The following is a 27,055-nucleotide window of genomic DNA, read 5'->3' on the forward strand; positions in this document are numbered from 1 at the left end:
TTTTGTTCTTAATTCAAATTTTATTTAGAATTTAAATTTATAGTTTAAAAAGTATGCACATTCTGTAGGTATAAAAGTTTAAAAAAATACATCGATTTATTGATAAATGCTTCAGGTTAAATTTACATTTTCATTCATATCATTATATTGCAATAATTGTTTTGCATCTTTTAACACTTATAAAAATAAATTAGTGAGATTGAGTAACCCATTGGAACCATGCTAAAATAATTCCTTTGAAAAGAGGGGTGAAGTTTGCCACAGCAATTCTTAATACCTTGCTACTGTAAATAAATAACTCTTCAATAAAGCAGTATAAGGAAGTACAGGTTAGCAGGAAAGCACTTACCCACAGGGTGAATGGAAAGCCATGGTGGGATGTCAAAAATCGTACCAAAAAGATGTAGAATTAATGTCTACCCTGCCAGCTGGCAGCAACTGACCTCTGAAAACACCAAAACCTTCTCAGCCCCACCTGCCCAAATCCCCCCTTCCTTGGGGGTGTGTATGTGACCTGTAGAGGACAAGGAATGACTCTGTATGCCCTTCTGGTTTAGAAGGACTATCAAAACACCTGTATACAATTTGGTGACTATTTTTACCTGAATCAAGAATGTGTTTCCCTTAACAGGAAATGTTTAATGGCTCACCATAAATGACTAGAGATAAAAGAGGCTCTGACCAGATGGTGATAGCTGAATCTAATAAGGTCACAGTGAACTGCAATCCCACCCAAACTCCCCAGGAGTAATATCATTCCAACCATTCAACCTCATGTGACAACTTCCATTTTTGGGAGAGTAATTTAAAAAGGAAAAAAAAAAAAAAGAAAAAGTAACTGGCTTTGTGCTGAATTTATATCTTGTATCTCCAGAGCCACAACCCTTTAGAGAGGGCTCAAATGCATCCAACTACCAGCAGCAGCCAAGAGTACCACAAGAAGAATACATGAAACTCTGGAAAGAAAAAAACGTACCAAAACATCCAAAACAAAGCAAGATGTTATAAAGGAAAAACAAAAAATATTTTTTGAAAAGTAAATATCTTTCAGACCTTCTTTATATGTGAAAAAACCCATGGAGGAAGAAACAAACAATGAAGAAAAAAAAAACCAAACAAACCAAACAAACAGAGAAAGGGTGATGTGTGTGTGTGAGAGTTAACAGTCAACACCTGCAAACGGCTGTTCCTGCAATACACAAGGTCATTTACATTAATCATTCACCCTACCTTCTCTCTGGCCATGTCCCTGTGCATAAATCAAATGCTGTGTTACCCAAAGGGTAACCTTGTCCTGGCATCACTGAACATTCTTCCTGGAAATGGGAACATTTCATAATTCTGAGACCTTTCCTTTACAAAGATGGCTACAGACACATGCACATTTATACATAGATATATACAAACAAGGTTAGAAAAATATTTATTTTTGCTTGTTTAAATAATTACTGAAAAGTGTTAATACAGTAATACGTTAATATTTGTACAATTAAAACTTTATATATAAATATTATATAAAGCATTTTTCATAGCAGCCATTGCATATATAGTAAAACAAGTCTATCTGAAGTCCCTGCTGCAAAACTCAGGCCAAGCAGCATTCATCCTCTTCTGAGAGGAACATCTGTACCAGAGCCAGGAGTTCAGGAATGAGGAATTCTGCTGCCACTGCCAGCAGAGATGTTGCTTTATCTTCTACCAGGTACTGCCCAGGCCACCTAAGTGCATAGTGTTTTTGGGGAGAAATGTCACTATGTGGAATCACATCACAGTCTAAGCTTGTCTCCAACACAAATCAGGACAACGCCTTCTAAGAGAAAGGCAGAAACATTACGGAATGGCTTCAAATGTGCTAACACAAGGTGGGCCATGGACTTACCACAAGGTGCTCAGGGGCACCAACACTCCTCACTCAGCCAGGGAAGCCCAACAAGGGGCACGGAGGCACAAGGAGATGTCGTGCAGGACAGGATTTAATAACTCATATTTAGTTTGTTTTTATTGAGTTCCCTTTCCAGGTTTCCTATGAGAGTATCAATACTTTCCTGCAGGTCCTTGAGGTGTGCTCTCTGATCCACTGCAGAGTCCATGGCTGGCACTGCCAGGCAGCTCCCACAGGGGAGCTCTGCGGGGCTGGGCTGGGGAGTCCCGCGGGGCCGTCCGGCTCCTCGGCCCTGCCGCTGTCCTCCCCGCTCTCCGTGCCCTCCGAAGGGACATCATCATAGTCTGCCTCCCCCAGGCAGTCCCTGGGGCTTAACAAGTAGTTCTCCCCACAGCTGCTCCAGTCCCCAGCATAGCGGTTGCTGGACGGGCTGTCGAGGCCGGCTGGCCTTGGTCTGAGCACCCCTGACATCTCGGCACCGCTCAGGTTCAGCACCTGGGGTCTCTGCCTCTTGGGCCTCAGGTAATTCAGGCAGGAGGAGTGCTCAGGAAACGCACTCAGATGTGCTGGTTCTTTGGCAGGCAAGTGATGCACTAGAAGAGAGAAGTTAAACCAGTCACAACTGAACCCATGCTGCAACAAAAAAGTCCATGGCAGCTGCCCACTGTCATCCCTCGATGTCCCACTAAGCATGCACAAATACATGCAATCTCACAGCCAACACCTTGCACATGTTTTGCCACTGTTTGATATAAAATAATTAGGAAAAACTAATTTTTTCCTAATTTGAAGATTCATGCCAGATTCAAATTGCAGCAGAGAAGCCTTTCTAAAAGTAGAAACTCCCAGAATACCAATTAAATTCATTGTACAAGTTAATCACCATCCAGCTCTGGTCAAAGAAAAGCAAACTGCTCAGTTCACACACTTCATCCAGGCTAAGGAGTAACAGAAAGCAGGCACAGCAAAAGAGGTTAAAACTCAACAACAACACTACCACTGAGAAACACCTAGAGAAGCTAACAACACATTGAGCTGAGCTCTCGTGCTTCTCTTCTGCCCTGACGCTCTGTGCTATTGAAGGAGCTCCCCTGCAATAATTTCTCTGTGCAGCACAAGCAGAGGTACACTCACACAGGTTTGCTGGCAGCATTACCCGAGCTCACGAGTGCACAGTACAGTCACTGACAGGTTCCTCTGCTGTGACCCACTGCCCAAGGCAAACAGCACTGCTCTGCTCACTGACCTGGGCCTAGTAAGTATCTGAGCTGCAAACCTTCTGGTTTTATACACACCACTGCTTCTTGTAATGAGCAGCACAGACTTCCTATTCCCACTGACCACTGAAAAGACAGTGCACACAAACCCGTGCAGTTCACCACGTGAGCCCCTCCTTGTTAGACTCCCCACACACAAGCACAAAGATTCAGTCCTGAAATGTGCCCAATCCTTCTCCTTCTGGATCCACAGTGCAGGTCTCCAAGGGATTTTACTTTATGTCTTGCACAGTAACATGCAATAACTCTCACTGCTTTCTCCCCCCTTACTATAACAAGCCCCTTCTGTTCAGACTGTGCTCCATTAAGAGAAGGGCCATGGGTTAACAATAACTTGCCAGTGTTACACGGGCTGGCCAAACAAGGCCTATTTGTTTTCGCCTGGAAATATACGGAAATCAAAGTATTGCACAACACGTTGGTTATCAAGCTGTCTCAAACTGCAGGACATTAAATACAGCGGACTGTGATCCTTCCATTCAATCCAAGTGTGCTGTTTACACTGTGTGGTATTCATCTACTCAGGTCTCTGCATTTGTGTTTTACCTCTCTTTTAACACAATATCCTGCACAGTTCTGGCAAGCCAGGGGATAGGACTCAGCTTTTTCTTCTAAGTGAAGGAAAACTCTACTACTTACCCTACTCGTACCCTCTTAGAGCAATGCACAATCCTATGGGCAGAGCTGCATCCACTTGGTTTTCTAGTCCACAGCAGCCATGCCATAACCCATCCCCATTTTCAGGTTTCAGGATTAGTTTCTGCACAGTATTTGCTGCCCAAACAGCTCTTGGTCTCCCTCCACCTACATGCCTCATCTCTCCTGCACAGACTCACTTATCTGACTGAAAGCTTCTTTTCATTTTTGGTGATCAGCAGCTTTGGAGCTGCCCACCTGCAGCTGACAAGTGAGCAGCAGCATCTTCAGTCACCTCAAACCCATCATGAAGTAGCAACATTTTCCTTATGCAAAGCTCTGCAAAAACAAGTAGAGGTTGCAGACCTCTTACTCTAAGGATATCTTCAATTCTGCCAAATTACAAGAGCGGAAATAAATTAACCCCATCAGGTCAAAGCTGAAGAGCAGGGAAAAAAAAATCCCCCACCTCTCTAATACAGATGGGGAAACTTTAATGTCACTGAGTTGGTGTTTTCTAGTGTCTTTACTCACATAAAGTCTTCACTATTTCTTTCATTATACTCAAACATTGACACATTGTAAGAAAGCAATTAAAGCAACAAACTTCCCATTCAGCAAAGTGCCCAAATAGAAACTGTCATCATTTCTTTAGATTAACAGTGATGCCACAGCACCTCACATTTTAAGAATTCTGATGCTGCTCAATCATCCTGTGAATTAATGTACAGTGTCACACAGTGCAAACACACAGCAATGGTTTGATTTTTTTTTCCTTGATCAGATGAAAGTACCTGGCCACAGCTGAAGTAAGTAGTGAAGAACCTCTATGTGCTTTTTGAAGTCCAGGGCACTAGCAAGCTCTTCTGAGTCTGTGAAGACTCTGTTGTTATGGTTGGTGGTCTCCTGCCTCTGGCTCAGCAACACAGGGCCAAAGCACACAGCTAAATTCTGGCAGGTCATCTTATTCACTTCGTGGTAAGAAGCCACCAGTTTCAGGTGATCCAACAGCATCTTCAGGGTAGCCTAAAGAAACAAAATACTGCTCAGGAAACCAAACACTAGACAACAGTGGCGCTAGTCACAGCTCTAGAGAGAAAAGATCAAGGCTGATAGCTCTGGTTTTACTACCAACACCCATCAACAGAACATCCAAGTGCTCAATTAGAAAAGCTGCATTTGACTGTGACAGAGCAGACCAATTAAGACAGATTTTCTGGTAAAACTCAGTTTGTTTCTTATCTGAACTCAGTTTCACATAGATGAGTTTTCTCACAGTACATCAGGAAGGGAGGAGAGGCTGCAGAAGCAGCACAGATGATCCAGGTACATTAGAAAATACAGAAACCCTCGAGATGATGTCAGCATCTGAACAAGCTTCCAGGTAATTCCAGATACCGTGCAGGCCCCTCCCTCTCTCCCCCCAGAAGGGGCTGTGGTTTATGGTGCTACTCAGGAATTTGACAGGTAACAGTGCACAGCTCTCTTACACTGCACAGCATGGGAAGCAAAGGCTTTATTGCACATACTTAAGAAAGAGGAATGGATTTGCCCAGGTAATTCCAACATACAGATCAGAGAGCTCTGCAGAAGTGGAGCAGGACAACACACGGGAATTATCATTTATCTGATCTTGCAAAAGTAGAGATCACAGCCTTTCATTCAGTTTTAAAGAAACAATATAAAATGAAACCTAGAGGAAGTCCAGCAATGCAGACCTTCCAATTCATTGCAGCATGGAATATGTGGAGCATCACAAATGCAAGTGAACCACTTGATCTGATAAACAGTTCTGAGACATTTTATATCCAGTGTGAAAATGTTCCTTTAGTTTCTGAAGCTTGTGATTTATTTGAACGTGCTAACACTACTCACCTTCTCAACATCTGGCAGGCAATCCAGAAGGGCTGCTGTGTGCTCAGAGTCACTTGGGTCATTCTCACAACCACTGGCTGTCATTTTCAAGGGATTTTTCACCATTGCATCCAACACCGCTTCATAGAGCTGCTTGGTTATCAGGGGAGAGGGCAGCTCTCGCAGATAATCCTTTAGGACACCTAATGAGACACAACAGCTGCCTTTAACAAGCTGCAGATTCTCTTTGCAGCAATTTTTGGGAGCATTAAAGCACATCAACTGCACTCATTACACAAGAAAATCCTCTGTGTCAGTGCCAAACCTGGCACTCAGGAGTGAGGGATGGGAGGACAACACCAAAAGGGCACAGCAAAGAGGGGCTGGAGCACAGGGCTGCTGCATGTGCAGGAGTGAGGACGCGGGGCACCAGGTGAACATCTCCCCAAGCTTCCCTCCTTCAGGGTGAGGGGAGACAAGGAAAGGACTCAGAGCAGTCCACATCCCATCCAAGGAAAGGAGCTCCTACAAACATCAAAATCCAGCTTTCATACAAGTCTATCGGTTAGTTTTTCTTTTCTGTTTATTTTCAGCTATAAAATGATGAGCAAACATCCCAGTGCCAGGGGCACGTAGAGCAAAGCACATGGTGCCTTCTCACCCAGCCAAGCACAAAACAAACAGGTCCTTATGAGAGAGAGCCACCAGCCCTGCTGCCCCTGGGCACCCTGCACGCCAGCACACCACTCCCTCCAGCTGTGACAGATGTGATCCACACCTTTGGGAGGCACTGCCTGAAGTGCCCAGCACAGAGCCCTCCCTGGGGCACAGAAACACTGCAGCGTTTCTGCAGCTGGGGTGTGCTGGGGCAGAGGCTGTTTCCAGGGACTGCAACAACCAGGCAAGCACCTCATTGACATCTATTCTTTCCAAAGAGGAATTGAGGTTTGCATTCTTGTAAGCTGGCTTTGGAACCTGGCTGATACTTCATTTTGAGAGGGGTTTCAGGATAAAATAACCCAAAATATTAAGGCTTCTAACAGCAGTCTCTGGAAAGGACATAGCAGGATGCTACCCAGGAGCAATATCCAATACAACCAACAAAAAATTGAAGGAAACAAGCCTGCTTCCCAGAAGTTTTCATTTTCCTTAAAAATTTGCTTTCTGTGCCACAAATATCTACTAATTTTAGCTAGATCACAACTGCATTTAAATACTTTGTTCGGAAGAAATGCTGGACTAAAAGAAACTGCTCAAAAGTAGATACTGCAGTTAACAAAACAGAAACAGTTTGAAAGGCAGATTTTTTTTAGCAGGCCCTCCTCACAACCTTGTAAAATCTCACATCACAGCAATTACCATCACACTGTGCCATTTAACAAAGCAACACTTTTCATCAACTCGAGCCTGTGTAACGGATCTGTAAAATGAACTGAACAGCGTGGGCTTTGTTACAAGGTAGTTTCTAACAAAGTACAGGGAACAGAAGCTAACATTTTGTCCTTCACACGCAGAATGCATGTAAGAGTTGTCTTCTACCTGTATAAATATTTTCATTTAAAAAAAAATCCTGTCCTTGCAGCAGTGCCCTGATCCTGAGCTGCCAAATCACCTCCTGCTGCAGCACGGGCAGGGGGCAGCCAGGCAAAACCATCTCTGCAGACACCACATGGCCTCCAGGAGCTCACTCTATGCTCAAAATGGGAACATCCCCTCAGGAACACAAAATATGAGAACAACCACTTTTTCCTGAAAAAATATTTCTCCCAGTGTTTCGGTGGGATTTTTTTGTTTGCTTTAAAAAGAATATGCACTTTTGGTACTTCTCCACTAAAGTGGCTAATTTTTGTTTAGTAACTTACTCATATTCCTCCCTTCCCACCAAATATTTTTTCTTCCCTGAATTTAGAGGCTCATGTTCCCTATGTGGATTAGCTGGTTAAAATATTTATGAAACAAATGGGGCAGATGCTGATGCTGTACAACATGATCTGGGATATTTTCCTTTTTTCCTAAGCAAAATATTAGCAAGAGATGCTGACTTCTATCAAGATCTCTGTTTCAGTTGTGCTTTTTTCGGAGGCAGAGGCTGAAATCAAAACCATCTTACAGTAGGAAATTATAAGTTCTAATCAAATTAGCTTATACTAATATAACAACTGTCTATTAATAATTATTTAGCAGAAATTGCTGCAATAACATCCACAATCATAGGACTGCCACCTGCCAAAGGACTTTCTCCTGTTCAGTTCCAGCTAACAGGATGGTTTGGGAGCCATGAATGCCCCTTGACCTTTTTAAATCCTTTTGTTATTCACTCAGCTAAATTAGCCCTCTAAGAGGCTGCTGTTATTTTTTTCCATGAATCTACGCTTCCTGCTGCTGCCAGCCCACTAGCACATTCCTCTTGACACAACCACACACAACAAATTTAGCCAGAGAGCAGAAATTGCCATCTTCATTAATTCCTCATTTTTCTGACCCACTGAACTGTTAAGAGCATTGCAAGCTTTATGCAGAGATATGAATTCACATGGATGCCAACAGACACGATGCAACAACATGGCTACAGGTCAGTTCCATGAACTGCCTGCACGCCTCAGTTTGATCAATGATCCCACTTCACTGTGTGTCAGCTTGTGGCAATCCCAAGAGTATTTCTCACTCAAGGTTTAATCATTAAATGTTCATTCTTTAGTCTTTGGAGAGCTGTCAAAAAAAATATTATTCATCTTTTTGGAAAGGAGCACTACTCAAATTTCAAAAAGGACATAAGGCAGCACTTCAAATCAGCCAAGATTTATGCTGAGGATTCATATTCTGTGGAACACATGTTTTGGCTGATAGAACTATGAATCATGTGCATCAGCCTCAGCATTAAGTAATCAGGGGAAACATTCCCTCTCAACCCAACTCCCTAAGCACATGCAGTAAGTTTTGTGGGCTCTTTTATTCCTAGCACTAGGCACAGTGGCTAACTCAGCTGTCCACAAAACTGTAGTTTCCCCTGTCAATCCACAGTAGGCAGTTCCCAATAACTGGAGTGGCTGCATTTGGTCAGTGGAAGGTACAGATGCCAAGAGCCCTTCCCTCCCTGCTCCCCCAGCCCACAGAGCCCCCACAGTCAGTCCTTGCAGCACAATGCTGACACAGGCACTGCAGGCACCTGCACAGCACAGCTGCAGGGCTACCAGGGCAAAAAATCTGCTTTTCAGTGTAATTCCTTAAAGCTCTTTTCCCTTATAAGGAAAGCAGCACGTAAGTAAACTCTTGCAAGAGAACACAAACTAAAGGACACCCAATAGACTTTCTGTAAGGCAGAGAACAAAGCTGTGGTCTTTTCACTCTTGCAATGCAAACTCTGGATGCAAAATGATTTCATGGAACAATCTGATATTAGAAGTTCTCACCATTTTTTCTCATTAATTTATTTGTAAAGAGAAGAAAATGACCCCGTTTAAAAGATCATTTATACTTTTTACCTTTACTGGACACCTCTTTTATAAAAGCTGTATAACGTCAGAGTGAAACACTGGTGGGTTAATGGCTGGATTTGACGATCTTTAAGGTCTTTTTAACCTAAACAATTCTATGATTCTATAAATACAAGTTTCTGACGCTGAGAATGCTGATACTTGTGACCAACATTGAACCCCACAGCAAAATCAGCCACGGCAAGTAAGGCAAACTGACTGGCTGCACACCCTGAACCAAGAGGTTCATGTAACTCAGTAAATGTCATCGGGTAGCATCTTCTGATAACATGTTGTATCATTATAAAATGTAATGAATAAAATTAATTCCCAATACATTGAAATGAAATAAACCTCCAAATAGGGTATAAATCTTCTATACAGCTGGATGTTGGATATTACAGAAAGGGTTTTGGCACAGAAAATTCATACCCCAACTACTGTTACATTTTCCATCCCTTGATATACAGGCAGTGAATGCTTCTGACTAATTTCTCAGAGCAACTGGCTTACTCAGTGATGCCTGAAATCAGATCAACTTTAGCTTACATCAAATATCAATAGTTATAAAACTGTTCCAGTTTTTAGCAAACCAGAAAAACCTCAACAACTTACTTCAGTTCTGCGGTGCAGCTCCTGTGAAGAGAGACATGTAAGGAGCTGATGCAGACAGGCTGCCCAGGACCTTCTTACCTTTGCCTGGAGCTTGCTGAGTGACACCAAGTGAAGGGCTACTCCAGGGAGCAGGAGAAAGCTCAGCAAGGTTTTTAAAAGCAGTGATCAAATGAAGGCGCTTTCCCACAGCTCTAACTAGCCTGCACAATACAAGGGGAAATCTGTTTCCATAACTCCTGCAGTCTCCAACATAAAGGGGAGAACAGCTGCTCCAAGGCAGCCCTGGGTCACATGGTGAGGATCCACCAGCACAGCAGAGGGGCCTGATCACAAAAAAGCTTTTCCAGATCTGCTCCAATACAAACCAATGGCAGAGATTTAAGCAGCTCCAAGACCCCAGCTCCTTTCAGACTGCCACTTCCCTCTGTACCCGGTGGAGCAGTTACAGGTCCCTCCATGTCCTCCCCTCCCTAAAAATCACTGCTGCTTCATCCATATTTACACCCCCACAGTACTTGCACTCATTCCCACCCAGCTTTCAGCAGAAGTTAAAAGCTTGTTAAAATGACAACAGAAAAAGAGTTCAAAGCACAATTTCCCCCTTTTAAAGGCACATGAGGAACATGCCACAACTCTGTTGGAAGAAAAGCAAGTAAATGTCTTACCTGTTATGACATTAATATCTGGGTACTCGCTCTCACAGAGAGTAACAGCCTTGCTGTCCCTCTCAAACGCCTCTCGAAGCTCCTTCTTCACCGCTGCCGAGCCACAGAGCCGGTACAGCCCCACCACCTGCAAGCACAAAGCACAGCCATGTCAGCACTGCCTGCCTGGGGACCAGTGACTGCACCCTGTGCTGTGCCATCAGAGAGCCCAGCAGCAGCAGCTGGTGACTGCACTGTGTCTGTGCCATCAGAGAGCCCAGCAGCAGCAGCTGTTTGGGAATGTAGCTGGTTTTGCAGTTAGGCTGTCCCATCACCCCACACAGGACCAGACACCTCCCAGGACACAGGGGCTGGGAGCACTCAGAGAAGGATGCTCCTGTTTTCTCAACAGTCAACATGCTGAGCAGTGTTTTATCAACATAACACAAGTTCTAAATTGGAATGGCTTAATGTTTTGCTTTTATGCAGAATCAGGAAAGAAGTACAGATTAAGCATATATTTGCTTCTCACCCTACTTACTCAGATCATCATTATTTTTTCCTGGCATAATTGTTTAATTATACAAAATAGAATTCAAACTTCAGCAGAAAGAAGTGAGAAGTGTTTAGAGCTTTATGTAAGCAAAATTGCAGTACAAATACAGTCATTACTCATCAGCAGAAGAAAAAGTCACACAACGGACTCCATACCAAAAGTGAGGGAAGTTACAAATCAATTAATAAACCAACACAAACCCAAAATAAGTGAAAGCATTTCCCTACAGTATTGCATTATATAGTAAAAAAAAAATTATACCCTTAACCAGAGTTTCAAGAAAATTGTAACTACTGCATTATTACACCTGTAAGATGTTGTTTTAAAGTTGACAAGATGCTGACTTCCATGTGTTTCAAATTATATTGAAAGTTTTCTGCAAAACAGCTATTATTTAGCATGCTTAAGGTGATAGGAGTGAAACCCACATCATTCTTAAACTAAACTCCCAGTTAAATCATGCACTTTCATGTACTGAAATTTTCCATTTTATCATTATTTGTCATTTTCCTCAGCACCACTTATGCAAAGTACTACTATGATCTTACAAAACTAAGTCTTAGAAATATTAATTTTATGTTAATTAGCATTATCGGCAGGTGTACGGAGCAGTAAAAGGTTAATTCAAAATTACCATGGACTCAAGACAAAAAATTATCCAAAACCAAGCCAAACAAAAGAGCCCCACCTGTACTGTTTTAAAACCATGAGAATGAAGGTATGCAAGAAAAGCATTTTTCTGGTCATATATTAATTGGAAAGTGACCCAATGGAATTTGTACTCCCCCATTCTCAAGACTGAATGATATGATCTAGTTCATGCCTAAGACATTTCCTTTAAACTTTTAAAGTTTCCTAATGCCACATCTGAAATTCAGGTGGAGATTATGCACCATGACAGTATTTGCAGTCTATAGGAAAGTCAAAAATGTCAGACAAGCATGTGGTTAAAAGAAGAAGTTAACAGTATATTTTGAAGTTTTGGTTCTCTCTGTGCAAATACAAAAATAGATTTCATGCTCAAAAGCATCAGATACATTCAGATAACTCAAATCCCAATTGCTTCATTACCAGTGTTGCCTTGATTACCCAATATCATTTGCATGAATAGGTGCTAATAAGCCCATAATAAAGTGCTGAAACCATAGGACACATCTACTAGAAAGAATAAAACTTCTCTTTTCCAGTAACTGCATGTTAGGAGAAGTATCCACAAGAAAAATCACACAGCTAATACCAGCGATGACTTTCAGCAAAAGAGCCACATGGAAGTTCCATTTCCCTCTATAGTTCATGACCTGGGTTATAAACAGCAGCGCTAATCTCATCACACCTGCAAGCATATCCAACCTGTCAGCAATTTAAAATAGTAACACTGGTAGGTGTGACTACTTCTCAATTTCACCTGAGTGAGAACAGATGCAAAAGACAAGGAGGGCTCACGCATGCTGTGGAACAGCAGGCAACAGTCCTCCCACCAGTTTCAAACTCATTGCCAAGGGGAACATCTGAGCTTAAGACTGTGCATAGTCCTTCTTAACAGACCTCTTGTCTAACACCCATAACCAGTGATTTTTTCCATACCTCATTTTTCACACATATTTTTGTTCACTAGGTTACATCAACCAATAATGGGATGAAAAAAAGACACTGGGCACTTTTGCTTTGTAGCACTCCCAATTTTGAGGACAACCTGAAGAAAGACAAGGAGTGGCGGTGTGGGGAAAGAACTAATTCAGCCCCTCAGGGACTCGTGCTAATGCTGTGTACAAAGTGATGACAGACATGGGTCTCAGGTACACTGGCTTCAGACTCCACCAAAAGATGGGCTCACTGTGTCCCTGCACAGAGTGTGGGTTTGGGTTTGAGCAAACAGTGAACCATATCATTTTGGCATTCAAATGTGTGTCCCTACACACTGACCCATGTCTCAGGGGTCAGACATTCTCAAGTTCGCAACTGATCTCTGCTTTCTGAGGGTGACTCTACACACTGGGGGCTGCAGGTTTGTTTCACAAACCCCACTTCTAAAGCTCAGCTGGGAGCAGTTCTTGTGAGCAAGTGTACTTCTCCTCTACAAATGCCAAGCTGGAAGTGCTGACTGCACACAGTCCTGTTATTCTTCCCACATTACAATAGCCAGTGTTCAATACACACAAGCAGCAAAGGAAAAAAAAATTGACTTGTAAAGATGTTTTTCATTTCCCCCATTTCCACTCACTATCTACACTGCAACAACAGCTATTTCAACACAGAAATACTGACAAAAGAGATTAAGATATGCACAGTACCTGACAGCCTCTCTTTTCAATCTCCAGAATGCATTTCTGCAACAAAAGTGGCACCATCAAGCCTGCGTTTTCCTTCTCCACAACTTTCCGAGCATCCACCCCAAACATCACAGGCTCACGGTCTGTGTCAAGGCCATCAAGAGAGTTTTCCCACTGCTCCATGAGTGACAGCTTGACATAAATAAGCCCCCTGGGCTCCAGTTTGACAGCCAGCTGATGTGTTTTGGTGACCCGAAAGAGAGTGGGAAGAGCCACAGTTCCATGACAACACACTCTGTTTTTCCGTGGGGTGGGTTCCCAGCTGAACACCACCAGCTTTAAGTGCTGAGCATTTTCGATTTCTATGTTGAATGTGTGGTCCATGTCAAGAAATGTTGTCCTACATGTGAGCAGGGCAGTCCTTGCTTTGTTTACTGAATCAACCTGTATTGCACAAAAGACATCTTTTGAGTCTATTCGTGGTGGCTTTAAGTCTTCAGCACCATAAAAGTGAATGCTCATGAGTCCAGAGATGTACTGAGAGCACTTGGGTTGATCAGAAAAGTTGTAGTGTCTGAAGGCATCGATATCTATTTCGGGTTTACCACTGTTACTTGGAAGGCTCTCCTTTCCTTTCCCACACTTGGTGTCAGGTCTGTGTTTACCTGATTTTGTTATAAGTTCAGGAGAGTCACCATCACTGAGGTAACCGCCTTTGTTGAAGGATTTGGAGCTCCTCAAACTCTTCTTTTTGTAGGTGTGTTGTGAGGACACACTGCTGTCAAGATGGTAACGGCTTATCACATTCCTGCTGGCAGCTGTGGTTGAGTTTCCAGAAGAAGGCAAAGACACTGTATGGCTTGTATCCCGGCAGCTACTTTTCAGCAGGGAAGGAGGATTATCTGAACTACTATGGCTTGAACTTCCCTTCACACTCAGCTTCCTGCTCAGCTCTGGCAGCTTTTTCATTTTCATGGAAAGCTTCCTCACAGTCCTGGGAGATTTAATTTTATCAGGGAAAGGCCAGTTGATTGATCCGCTTTTTTTCAGGGGACTGGGACTTGGAGGAGAAACCTCCGTGGAGGGTATATCAGGCTTGCGTGCAAGAGCAGCTCCAAACCCTTTAGAAGGAAAGAGAAGGAATAATCATTTTCAAACTGCAATTCTCAGAAATGGAAAAAATAAAATTTCAACTTGGGGAGAACATGTATGATTTGTCATAACCTGGTAAGTACAATTCATTCAGACACCCTTCACTCATTCAGTCAGATGGTCACAAGTGTTCAGAAAGCTGTGCTCTGCTGACTCGTTCAGCCAAACTTGGCAATTCACTGTCAAAAGCCAGATTTGTTCTGCTTTATGGAGATGAAAGGGCCAGAAACTACATATAAACAAATGAGCAATTGCACCCGCTGCATTCAGCTCGAGCCACTTGTGCTGCATCCCCCAGACAAGCACACACAGCCACATTCCTGGGGCACAACTGCAAGGAAACCAGACTGAAAAAATCCTGGAAATATGGCAAAGGTACCCTTGTCTGTAGAGCAGTCAGCTACACAGCCAACACATCAGCACTGCCACTCTAAATGTCTAGAGGAAAGACACTTGTCTCTAGCAAAGAATGTGGCTCTTTGTGTCCCTCTATTACCTCAAAGAGCCCTAAATCTCTCCTGTGTAGACACAGGCAGTCTCACACCTTTTCTTTCATTTTTCTCAGCTTCTCCTTTCTACAGCATGATGTAAGATTTATTCCTTCCAAAAGCTGCATCCTGCATTGCCTCATTTCACTGCCTGCCAGCAACCTTCCATGTTTCCTGGCACTACCACCCCACCAGAGTTTTTAAAGTTAGACAGCTCCCAAGCGACATCCTCACAGGAAATCACCCCCCTTTCAAGGTACCAAAAAGAAAAAAAAAATAACAGTAAGCACTGACGCTAAAAAGAGCAAAAGAAAAAAAACCAAACCAACAACACCTCCTCAATTCAGCAGTAAAGAACAGATAATTAAGGAACACAATTAGACATAAGCCAGTACTGCACACAGACAGGAACCTGTGGCTCACCTCATGCTCTAATACCCAAGGAAATGCAAATACCAAGTTTTGCTCAAGTCATTCTCACTTTTACCAGCATGAGGCAGTAATAACTGTAAGAAAATTGATCAATTTACCTGAGTTAAGAAACAATGCAGGAGGGAAGCTGAGGGCAGAATGATAGATAGATATTAATAAAATTACATTATTACTTTCACTTAGAGTCACTTTTCCTCCCCTTAAGAAACAAAGAGTGCCTCTTGCTAGCAACAGCCATCCCCATCACCATTTTCAAATGTTAGCAGCTCCCAAGGGGACTGGGCAGCCTGTGCAGACTGGGGTTCTACAGAGCCCCTAAACACACCAACCCTGTGTGAAGCAATTAGCCCAGGCAGCTCACAGAGACTCAAACACCTTTATCCATCCATCATTCCCCTATGCTAGCCACAGAAAAGGAGATTGTTTATAGCATATAAAAAGAAAGAAAGAAAGAAGTGCTGTTTTCACAAGATGCTTAGTAAACCATACTTTAAAGGAGCTTCTCCTTCAGATTTGCCAAGGACTTACTACTTTAATTCTAAACTAACCACTTCAAGTCCACAGCAAGTGATTCTTACAAGTGCTTTGTGCATTCAAATTGATTTTCACCACTGGACTGTAATGTACTTTTTATACTTCACCAAGCCTTAACAGCTAAATCAGGCAACCTGGTCTTTGACCAAAGTCATCTGCTGTGGTTTTGGTTCCCTTGCCCCCTTCCAAGAAAAAACCTACAAAGGCTAGTTCTAGTCTCAATAGAAGTTTGGATTAAGTAACTTTTGCAGACAGTGGCTTAAAAGAGTACCTTTAGAAAAGGAAGTTTCAGTTACGAAGAATAATGCATAGAATCTGTTTTCCAGAGGAACAGAAGAAAATTCATTTAATCCTGCATCTCATGGAAGTAGTTCCCTTGCAGGGGCAGGGCTATTTCTAGCACGCCTGCTGTGCTTTTCTGGCAAGCAGCTAGTTAGAAATGTGTTGTTTGATAAAGGCAGACAAAGCCTTCCCTTGTACTGCAAATCACCGCACGGTCCCACTGGTGGGCTGGCGTGGAGCGCTCTATAGCAATCACTGCCACACTGCAGCCTCTAACATTAATCTCCCCTTTCTGTCAAAACTCCTTGGCACAGGCTTGGAAAAGCAGGCCAGCAAATTAAACTTCCCCCCCAACTCATTAAAACCAAAGAGTCAGTCTAACACTATGACTTTTCTGTGTCCAACTTCTGCTGCGTTCAGCACCAAACAGTTAAAGTGAAATATGCGGCTGGAGGAAACTCAACAGTGGAGTATTATGCAGGATGGTATTCCCATCAGCACTGAGCCACATGTTGTTCCACTAAAGCCAGCAATGTGCTGAGGTATGCACGCAATTTTAAAAAGAGTGTACATGACAGCTCTGAACAAGCTACAGGAGGAGTTGTAGCACAGCCCAGTAACACCTCACTGCCCAGCCTATCCATCCGACACAGCTTTCTCACAAGGGTGACAGCAAAACTGAATTGCACCTCTTTTCTCATCCAAGTTACAAGATTGTGCTGCAAACAGCAGTTAAGACATTAAAAATATCCTTACAGAAGGGTGATAGGAGAAGGTAAAAGGCAAGAGGCGCCTGTTGCACCAGGACAGCACAGGGATGGTCAGTTCTATATACACAGGTGACCATTTGTATGTGTACGTAACATTTATCTTTTACAGTGAGAACACTCAACCCCTGGAAACAACCAGGGACGTGGTAGAGTCTTCACCCCTGCAGGATTCCAAGCTGCAACTGCACAGGGTGGGGTAGGTGGTCTCACTTAGGCTCCTTGTTCTTCTGAAGGGTGAGCCACATGATCATCTGATGCCCTCTTCAGCCTGGGCTGGGCTGTTCTATTATACTGGCTTTAATACATTTGCCTTGCGCCTTCTGACACTTCAGCAGCATGAACACAGGAAAAAAAAAAAAAAAAAAAAAAAAGCTTTTGCAGGACAATGCAATCCAAGTCAAAACGAACTGACACCCCAAGCAACTGTAACATCAGCTGTGAGTTCAGCTGTTCAGCTTGAGTAGAAAGCCACACTTTACTTTGCCCAGCACTGTGGCTGTGTGAAAGCATAGAGCCTTTCCATGGCCACAGAAACATGAAGAGCCCACACTGCCTCACAAACCAGGCCCCTCTGCCAGCCCATCCATTCAGTGTCCACAGAACAGCCACCAGCGTCCCCTCAGCTGAGCAGACCCCTACACAACACTGCCCCAAGGCAAGAGAGGGCTCAGACTCAAGCACCTACAACACAGCCCCTGCCAGACATGTGCAGTGATTTAGCACAGTAAACATGCTTGTCTGCCCCTGTTTAATGGAGTTTATATGTGTTTGGGCACATTTATCACTGTCACATGCACTGCCAGCAACACATGCTGTTTTACAGGCACATTTGACTACCCTGTTATATATGTCACATTCCCCATTGCTGAAGATAGGGTTTCTGAGTTATTTTAAAGTTACTCAGAAAACCTGCAATTTATTTTTGGGCAATAAGTTGAGGTGAATAAGTTGGTCAGAAAGCTATCAGTTGCTTACTACACCAAGCTACTGAAGTATCCAACAGCCACTCACACCTAATGGAAATGCTGAGTTAATGTATTAAAAGTGAAAAAGCAGCAAATCAAAATAGAAGAGCCCAAATATCTCAAAACCATTCTTGTAGCAAACAATAGGTGAAAGAGGACTACTGTTTTTCTGTGGCAGAATCCACAAGACAAACTGATCTGGATCCTCACCTGACAAACTGCACATCAGCTCTACTGATGTCAAAGGCTGTTAAGTTTCTCAGGTGCAGGCACAGTTCTAGACCTGTTCTGACATAAAACTTCAGAGCAGAAGTGTAAATGGCATTGAGAGAACAATTTATGATATATCAAATTGAAGCAATTAGGACGTAAGGTATGCATCACCTCTATCTACATCAGCAACTGGGCAAAAGAAAATTAAAAAACTAAAATGCACTTTTAAAAACTGTGTAAAAAGCAATTATTTCTATGTATCTAAATGAATGGAAGAATCTCTGCGTTTAACACTAAAGAAAAGTCTTTTTTACCTCTATATAAATTACTACTTTGACCAATGCAGTCCCTATCTCACATACTGCTTCAGAGACAAGGAATGGAGAAACTATTAAAATGGTAAAAAAAATCCCAGAATGTTGTAAAGATAGTTTGCTTTCTTCGATTACTATACACACTTATGCTAACAAAATTGTGATGAATTCATCAACTCGGGGATCACTTTTATAGAAGCAAAAGACAGAAAATACTTTGCTTAAAATTGAAATGGGAGGTGATTACAGCACACCCCCTCCAAGGCTCAGGCACGAGAGGTGAAGGGGGTGACCAGTGCCTGCTCCTCATCCTGGTGGTGATCCTCAGAGCATCCTCCATGGTGTATCTCATTGCAGAGAGGAGCAAGCACGTGTAAGAGTACTTTACTAACCAGATTTAAAGAGTTCAGTATCTCCAAAGCAGCATGAGTTTGCTGCAGGTATTCTAAACATCAGTGACCCTGCACACAAACCACAGGCAGCTCTGCTCAGACACTGGAGCTGCACCAAGGCATTCCTAGGCTGGAGCACGGCGGCAATGCCAGGCACTGCCTGCTCAGGCTGCTCTCATGAACATTTCCTCTCCTCACTGGGTCTTGCGCGGCATGAAAAGCAGCTCTGCCCCTATCTTCCCCATCAGAGGATATAAACAGTTACTCAGGACAAATCAAAAACTGAAAAAGGCAATAACTATTTTGACAGAACTGCTCCCACTCCACAGTGTTACATCCTGTTTCTCTCACCAGCAGGTCTTTATGGCATTGTCACCCCATGAAGCCAAAACAAATGCATGAATAAGCCCCTGACCTCCAAAAGCATGTGCACAAACTCCCCAAAAACCCACCTAAAAACTGGCTCCACCTCTGCAGAAGAAAGAGGGAGCAGAGGGACCTTTCTGTCAAATCCCTAACCATTCAGGTATCTCACACATTGTGCAAGTATTTCACATCAATGCACTTCTGTCTTGTGAAACCAAAGCTCCTTGCACTTGAAAAACAGGTAAACCACAAAGCATCTTCCATCTGGGAAATAAGCATTACATTTCAAAAACAATGTTTGTAACATGTGGAAGGAAAGGTGTAGATAGCATTTGCTGCCCAGTATACTCTGTGTATGTTGCTGGAAGCCTGCCTGCAACATGTAAGCATGCAAAATATTTGCATACATTGGCCCCAAAAGATGTATTTGGAAACCAGGACAATGGTCACAGGCTAAGTGGAGAAAGAGCCCTGTAGTTTTAATAGGAATTAAGCCAAGTTCCAGTTGGCACATATCTGGGTTAAGTGGGAATATGGGATCCATCTTCACTTGCCATAACATTGGAAAGAAATTGTTTACAGTGACTCGTACCAGGATTTTCCACCCAGACAGCTAACTCAAGTACATTTTTAGTAGCAAAAGCACAATCCAGATCCTGGCAACCTTCAATGCACCAATCCTACCAGGATGTCTCTCAGATACAGACACATGGGATGAGTCCACTCCTTATGAAGGCACTAATACCAACAGTTATCCTCCCCAAAAGCAAAAATACTGTAAATATTGTAAAAAACAGAAGGCACTATTCAGAGCTCTGTGGTGTAAATACGTCTCAGGAGCCAGCATTACAAAGGGATGCTTTCCTTCAACAATTTGCATGTGATACACGCAGCTATAAAAACACACAGTTAAGAGCTCAGTCCTAAAGAGTTATAAAGAAAATTTACTTCAACATTTTACAGTGAAAAAAATTCTCATATTGCATTTGTAACAAAAAAAAAATTCTATTTTTCAATGATAACCATTTTGTCTGTACAAGGAAACACATAATTAAAAACAGCCTCCAGGGTTCTTTCCACTTAAATTCTTCTCCCATAGACCTAAGAGCCTAAGCTGGGCTGTTTCTACATTATTAACTTGGAACCAAGTTACCTTCTTACTCCTATCTTTTGAATACATTTTATAAAGAAAATACATTCTTTTTTCCCAAGCTCTGCTATAAGGGTGCCTTATTTCTAATCAGTTTCTTTTTTAAAGACAACAAGGCTAGAATTATTCACTAAGGAATTACCTGACAAATCCTATTAACATAAATGGCATTTACTGTAGAAAGTAACCAGATTAATACCATGAGCTAGCAGTGTAAATTAAGACTATGGGACAAATTAGCACCTCTACAATTATGATCCATTGTACTGGAAATAGTATTTCCAGTTACAGGAAATACCTATTTGGTGCTCTGTTTGGAAAGACCCACAATAACAGAATTCTATCATTTATTCTTCCCATAAAAATATCTCCTGTCTAATAAAGACTCAAAAAAGCAAGCAAAAGGAAAAAAAAAACATTACTATTTGCACTCTACAAAGTCGGAAATCAAAGTAAGGCAAAAATATCTAGAATGTTAAAGGCAAAATTGTTTCCATTGTCCAAAGAAGAAAACAGCAAATGACAAAATAAACAAATATATATATTATCTAACATTTAGGCTCCAATGCCAACCAGTATTGACATATTATATATGACATCAATAAGAAAGGTAGGCAGACTTTTCCCCAAAGCTTTAATTTCTTATTTGATAGGAGTTACTGCTTAATGTAATCTCTACAAACAGAGACATCCATTTCATACCAGCTATGTAATTCAAACAAGGTCCTAACACAAATAAAGTGAAATTGGCCATGGTGCCTTTCATGTAGTAATTTTATATGGATGAGCTGTCATTTTAAATTTGACTGAAAATAACTGTAGATACTTTAACTGGATTAAAAAGAACTAAGCCACTTCTCCATAATAAAGCCAATTACTAAGCAGCAGGGATCCACTTCATCATCAATTAATCTATTCAATGTGATCACCACCCAACACATAGAAGGAGAGCTGCATTTGAAGTACCTTAATTAACTAAATGCATAACAAACAATCAGGTGGAATAACTTCTCTCCCCGTTTCAGGAAACTCTTGAAATCGACAACTTTGCTTTCAGAAATAAACGCATCTTTAGTATGAAAACAAGTTTGACATTTTTCTTCTTACAGAAAGGGACTAACTTCTTTAAAAAAAAGAAATAGTCACCCACGTATGGAGAGATTAACCAACTAAGTGGAGGCCAAGCAGTCTGCAGGACACACACGGCCTTCCTAAATAACCACATTTAGTGACCTCTACAAAGCATCTAGAGCCCCAATAATGACAAAAATCTACCAAAGAACATACTATCTCATCTGCCTTGCAAGCAAATAAAACTGGTCTAAGTATTTAAAACACCTATAAAGTGAGTTATTTGTAATAAATGCCCAAAAACTTTAACACACTTTGCAACTAAAAATATGCTTGTATCTGCAGCATTTCCATGAAAAGAACAAAATGTGAGCCCCCGAAGACCAGGAGTTTTTTCTTCTGCTGTTAACAGCAGTTGCTCTGGTGCTTTGAAAACAAACCCTATTCCCAGAAGGAATATCTCTACACCAGGAATTCAGGCACAGCAGCTCCCAGTACACAGGGACATGGAGCCAGAGACTGCCAAGATGGTGAGGCTGGATGGGGACAACCCAAAAAGAAGTTCCTCCAGAAGGCAATGCACACCTGGGCTCCCACACCAATGCTTCAGGTCCTTTCTGATGAACCAGGCAGAAATACAGGCTCTTAAATGTCAGTGTAAAGTGCAACCTTTCTCCAAAGAAAGGAACCTGGAATTCCCTGTCTCCTGAACTTTACGCTGTTTCTGACTTTGAACAGGACACCAGAGTTAAGGTCGAGATAATATGAGGCACGTAAGTAATTAAAAGTAATACCTTTTTGGAAAGGGTTGGGAGAGTTTTTTCTACTTACTTTTGTTTGGTGTGGTTTTATATTTGTTTGGGGTTTTTTAACAGACTGGGAAAAATCCTTAACATGATGCTGAATTCACACACTAATGGAATTATGGAAACGAGACTATCAAACACTCAGCCAAAGATAACAAGGAACAAAGAGACTGCCTTCTGAAAGTGAAAACCACTCTTCTGCAGTCTATTAGATTAGCCTGAGACAGTCAACAAGACAGTAATTACACAAAGCGACGTGATGAATAGCATTTACATGGTCTACCAAAAGGTCTTTATTAAAAAGTCCCAGACAGCAAGTTAAAGAAACTTCTGCAGACATTAAGTAGCTTTGAGGCAGGAATCCAAGGCCAGGGCTAGACACCAGCTGACAAAGGAAACCCAGTGTGTCCTCACTTTACCAAGCTCGTTTTGTAAAACTTTTGTCTTCAGTGAGGTGGGGGTCAGAGGGAACCCAGGCCAATCACACCTGGACATGCCATGAACAAACGGACTGGGAAACAACTGCGCACCTCTGCACCTAGCAGGCATCAGTCTCACAATCTAAGGCATTTTCAATGCACTCAACATGCGTTCCCACCAAATAACATAAGAGGTGGAGAAAGAGAAAAAGACATAACAAAGGAACGCTTATGTTCCTGGGCAGTCTTACCTGTGGAAGGACACTTGAAGGCAGGATTGTCCTCTGCTGCGGGCACAGCGGGAGCCTTGCAGGCAAACCTCGGCAGGGGCTGCTGCGGGTGTTCCCCGGGCTGTGCGGCATCTGCCGGGCTGCCCTCAGCGGGCTGTGCCGCCCGGCCGCCCCCCGCGCCCTCCGCGGGGCGTGTGGCTCCCTCATGGGGACTCGCGGTCACCCCAGAGTCACCCCCGGGGTGGCCTTTGTACCGAACCGACGGGGAGCCCACAGCAACAAGGCTATTCACAGCAGAAGGGTGCACCCCGAGCAGGTCGGGCTCATCGTCTTCAGGGATGGGGTTGTACCATATTTCTCCTTCATCATCCGCGTCGCCGTCCTCGCCGCAGTCGGGGCGGCGCTGCCCAGCGCGGCCGGGCCCGGGCGGGCGCAGCTCCGCGCCGGCCTGCAGGGAGCCCAGGGCACGGCGGGCTCCGGCAGCGGCACGGGAGACCTGGGTGCCGGGACAGGCATCTTATAGGCATCTTCTTCTTCCAGGGGAGGAGGGGGCCGCCGGTGGGTGCTCTGCTGCAGCCAGCTGCGTTTCTTGGAAACGGTGATGCTGTTCACCTGCGGCCTGTGCTCGGGCACCTCGCCGGCCTGGGGGCACTCGGGCTCCTTCCTGCTTCTCGAAGCTATGTAAACATTTTCTATGAAATCTGTTCCCAGAAAGGAAGGCAAAAAGAGAAGGAAAGACAAATGTTTAGAATATCGTTTGGCTTTTGACAGATGAACACGTTTGCTGTCGTATAACACTTGCATCAGACCTCATCCGAAAGGACAAAAGATAAAGTGATATGAGCACAAAATTAGATTTCAGCGCATCAAAGCAGAATGTGCACATAGGTAATAAAGAGCCAGGCATGTTTGGCTGTATTTTTAACACCACGTAATTTAGATAAATGGCAGTGAGATAGCTCTGCTGAAAGGTCATGCATACTTCCGCAGAAATGGCTGCTTTTTTCTGCCAAGTTCAGGTGCAACTGGTTTGAAAAGTTACTACACAGTACTTCTCCAGTTTAGTTGTGCCAATGAAGAAACAGTCCCAATGTACTACTTAAATGGCTACAAAATCCCCACATATATTAATTTCTAGATTTCTATATACAGGTGATGATATATCCTACACCAGAACCTCTAGAAAGGACTGTCCTTACCAGCTTTATCCAACAATTAAGACAGTAGCATCCCCTGATTTGGGGGGAATAAAACAAAGCACACCATCATGAAAATAAAGAAGGAGAAAGAAGAAATGCAGAGAAGTTTTTAAACAACAAAAATTTCACACAAGAAGTAAACAAATTCCACTGACTGTTCTCAAAACTTGAGAGTTTCATTGAAGCAACAGACAAACACTTAATTGTCCATGAAAAGTGCTGCTCACACTTGAGCCCCCTGTCAGAGCACAGCCAAGCTCCACTCAGCAGCAGTGCCATACCCCCCTGGCTGCAGCACATCAGGGAGCTGCAACCCCTGCACTAGGACTGGAAGAAAAGCTGCAAACACATCCAAATTTAAATCCGGGAGCAGGTCAGGTAACCCTCATGCTGCTCTGCACACCAGGACAACCCACACTGGGCTCACTCAGCCATTGAGGCTGAACGGGGATAACTGGGTTCACATAAACAGACAACCTCTTTTCACATGAAGCATTCTGCAACTGGAAATTCCAGATGGAAGCAGCTATTCATTACTGCTTGAACATTATTCTTAGCAAAGAATTATTTTCACACCAATAATGGATGTTAAAATATGGGCACCTTTCTGGTGGACTCATAGAGCAGCTCCGTAAATCCAGCCAAGTTTGCTGTAGAAAGGGAGACATGAAAAAGACTCATTTGAACACCTTCCCTTTGACCCTCTTTTTAGGTTTGTACTTTAATGATAGAAGAGATCCTTGATAAGATCTGAAACACCACCATTTTATTTGATGAAAGATTCATCATTCGGTGATTTTTCAAAAGCATAGTTTGCTTGTTCAGCTAAACTGCAGTATTATCACTGTTTTTGATTTGAAGAGTTAACTTGTTTCAAAGAATTAACAAAATTAATCATGCTCCTTTTGAAGCCTTTGCACACCTCCACTGAAGTGCTTTGCTACACTTGGGGCCTAAGTCAGTCAGGTAACAGAATCTGAGGGAAATGTGCATGCAGATGTCTTGTCAAAAGTTTCAGTGATTTGGCAGCAATCATGCTCCTTCCCCCACCCACAGCCTAGAAATGGAAGCATGCTGTTGTAATGGTTCCTCCTTACACACTGTCACACTACAATTTCAAGTAAGAAATAATCAAAAGGATAGGAAACTAATCTGCAATGGGCATAGGGCTATGCCTACGTTTCCAAGAAGTCTCTTTGGGTCAGGGACTTCTCGAGTAGGCATTCTCCTGCCAGTGACAAATATCCCAAAGTCCTTGCTTCATTCCAAGGCTGGTCCCTGCTCTGGTGACATAAATAGATGGAGCATCTGAGCGCTGTATTTCCACAAACAAAAATATCTGCTACTTCCTGCTCTGCTGTACAAACACGGGTCCTTCCGCACTCGTTAGGGCAGACTGCAATTCCCAAAACAGCAGCTCCTAAGCAGCACAGTGTGCCTAAGCACACACCCAGGGACACATCTGGTGTGAGCCTCAGGCTGCTCTCCAGTCCTAGCAGCAGAAAACTTTGTTTTCAACATCCACCCAGGTATCTCTATAACGAGCCATCTGCAAAAGCATAGTGCAGAACCATCAATGCAGAGCCTCCAGCCTCTTCCACCAAGGCTGCCCACAGGGACACTCCACCTTCCACAGGACTCAGGATGACCCCAACTGATCAGCCACATGCTGCCAGAGGTCACCGATTGGAAATGCCCACTGAAACTCATCCACATTACACACTTACACATACATCTCCCAGTTGCAGTTTCTGCAACTGCTAGCAGTATTTGCAAGCACTGCTTCCCCTTTATTCGAACTTGGCCCTGATCCTGAAAGCCCTTATGCCTGTGTTTATTTTAGTAACAAACTGGTTCACATGCAAGTATCTGCACAACCAGTGGTTCAATATCACAGAGCTAGTTTTCAATGTTATTAGCTGTTACAGGAGGGAGTCAATTTTAAATAAATACAAAGCTCTGAGAGACCTACAGGTCAGGAACATACTTTTTGTTCTAGAGCAATGCTTCATTCAGAAGAATGCTGCCTACTATAGGCATTTTCACATACTTACTTAATATTACATTTAATATAGTTAAGACCTTGTCTCCACACAAATACCAAACATGACAACAGTTCCTTTTCAAAAGGCTTCAATATGGTGTTCAAGAAAAAAAAAAAAAGTAAGGTATTTCCTTCACCTTTCACTCCACTGACAAAAAAATTAAATAAATCAGTATTTCAAGTTACGCTATAACAGTACCGACACGTGTATGCTCAGAAATCAAAGCGTCAATGCTTCAACTCAACTGCAGTCAAGGCTGACCTTATGCCAAGTCCGTGGGCACAGAAAATACTTCGCCACGATACCATGCCTTGCTTTGCAGATTGCATGGAAGCAGGGAACAGCTTTATCCAGCCTCTCCATATATGGATCAAACAACTCTCAGTTCTTCTGGCTGATATTTAAACACGTTCTCTTTCACTAGGTTTCCTAACAAAAGTGTAAGATATAACCACTATATATTCAAATGGAACAACGACAAGACTGAAAACTGATCTATAAAATTTCGAGTGCATCTTTAAAAAGCGAACGAACCAACCAAGCCCAGGGGGCAAACAGCAGCCGAGGAGTGACAAGCAGATGTGGGAGATGAGGAGCAGGGACGCGCACCCAGCGCTGGTCGAAGCCCCAGGAGCTCTCGCTTTCACGCGGAACTCCCGCTCCCAAAAGAAGCGCAGGTACCGATGGCACGCTGCCGCCGCCGAGGAGCGATCCGAGACCCAAGCTCCCGCCCGGCCCCGGCGCGGCGCCCCGGGCAGCGGGCACAGAGCATCCCGGTGCCGCGGGAGCCCCCGCCCGGCGCTGGCCGGCAGGTGGAGGAGCAGGAGCGGCCGCGGGCGGGCAGCCGGAGCCTCGCGGCCGAGCACTTACCCTGCGGGGCGCAGACCCCGCCGTGGCGGTGCCCGGCGCCCGCCGCCGCGCCTCGCTGGGACCTTCTGCCCCGCAGCTTGGAGAGCGTCCTACGGAGCGGGTCGGCCATGCCTGGCGCTGCCTCCGCGCCGCGCTCAGCGGGCGCTGCCC

At 43.5% G+C, this 27,055-nt stretch overlaps 1 protein-coding gene across 1 annotated transcript; it reads right to left on the bottom strand.

Moving 5' to 3' along the window:
• Positions 1 to 27,055, bottom strand: SYDE2 (synapse defective Rho GTPase homolog 2). Its single transcript, XM_030953685.1, is given in 9 exon segments — positions 1 to 2,149; positions 2,152 to 2,475; positions 4,590 to 4,821; positions 5,671 to 5,852; positions 10,403 to 10,529; positions 13,229 to 14,328; positions 22,813 to 23,187; positions 23,190 to 23,492; positions 26,906 to 27,055. Coding segments are annotated over 9 exon segments (2,928 nt in total). The 5' UTR covers positions 27,015 to 27,055; the 3' UTR covers positions 1 to 1,973.

The sequence above is a fragment of the Camarhynchus parvulus genome, chromosome 8 (assembly GCF_901933205.1).
Source record: "Camarhynchus parvulus chromosome 8, STF_HiC, whole genome shotgun sequence".
NCBI classification, from domain to species: Eukaryota; Metazoa; Chordata; class Aves; order Passeriformes; family Thraupidae; genus Camarhynchus; species Camarhynchus parvulus.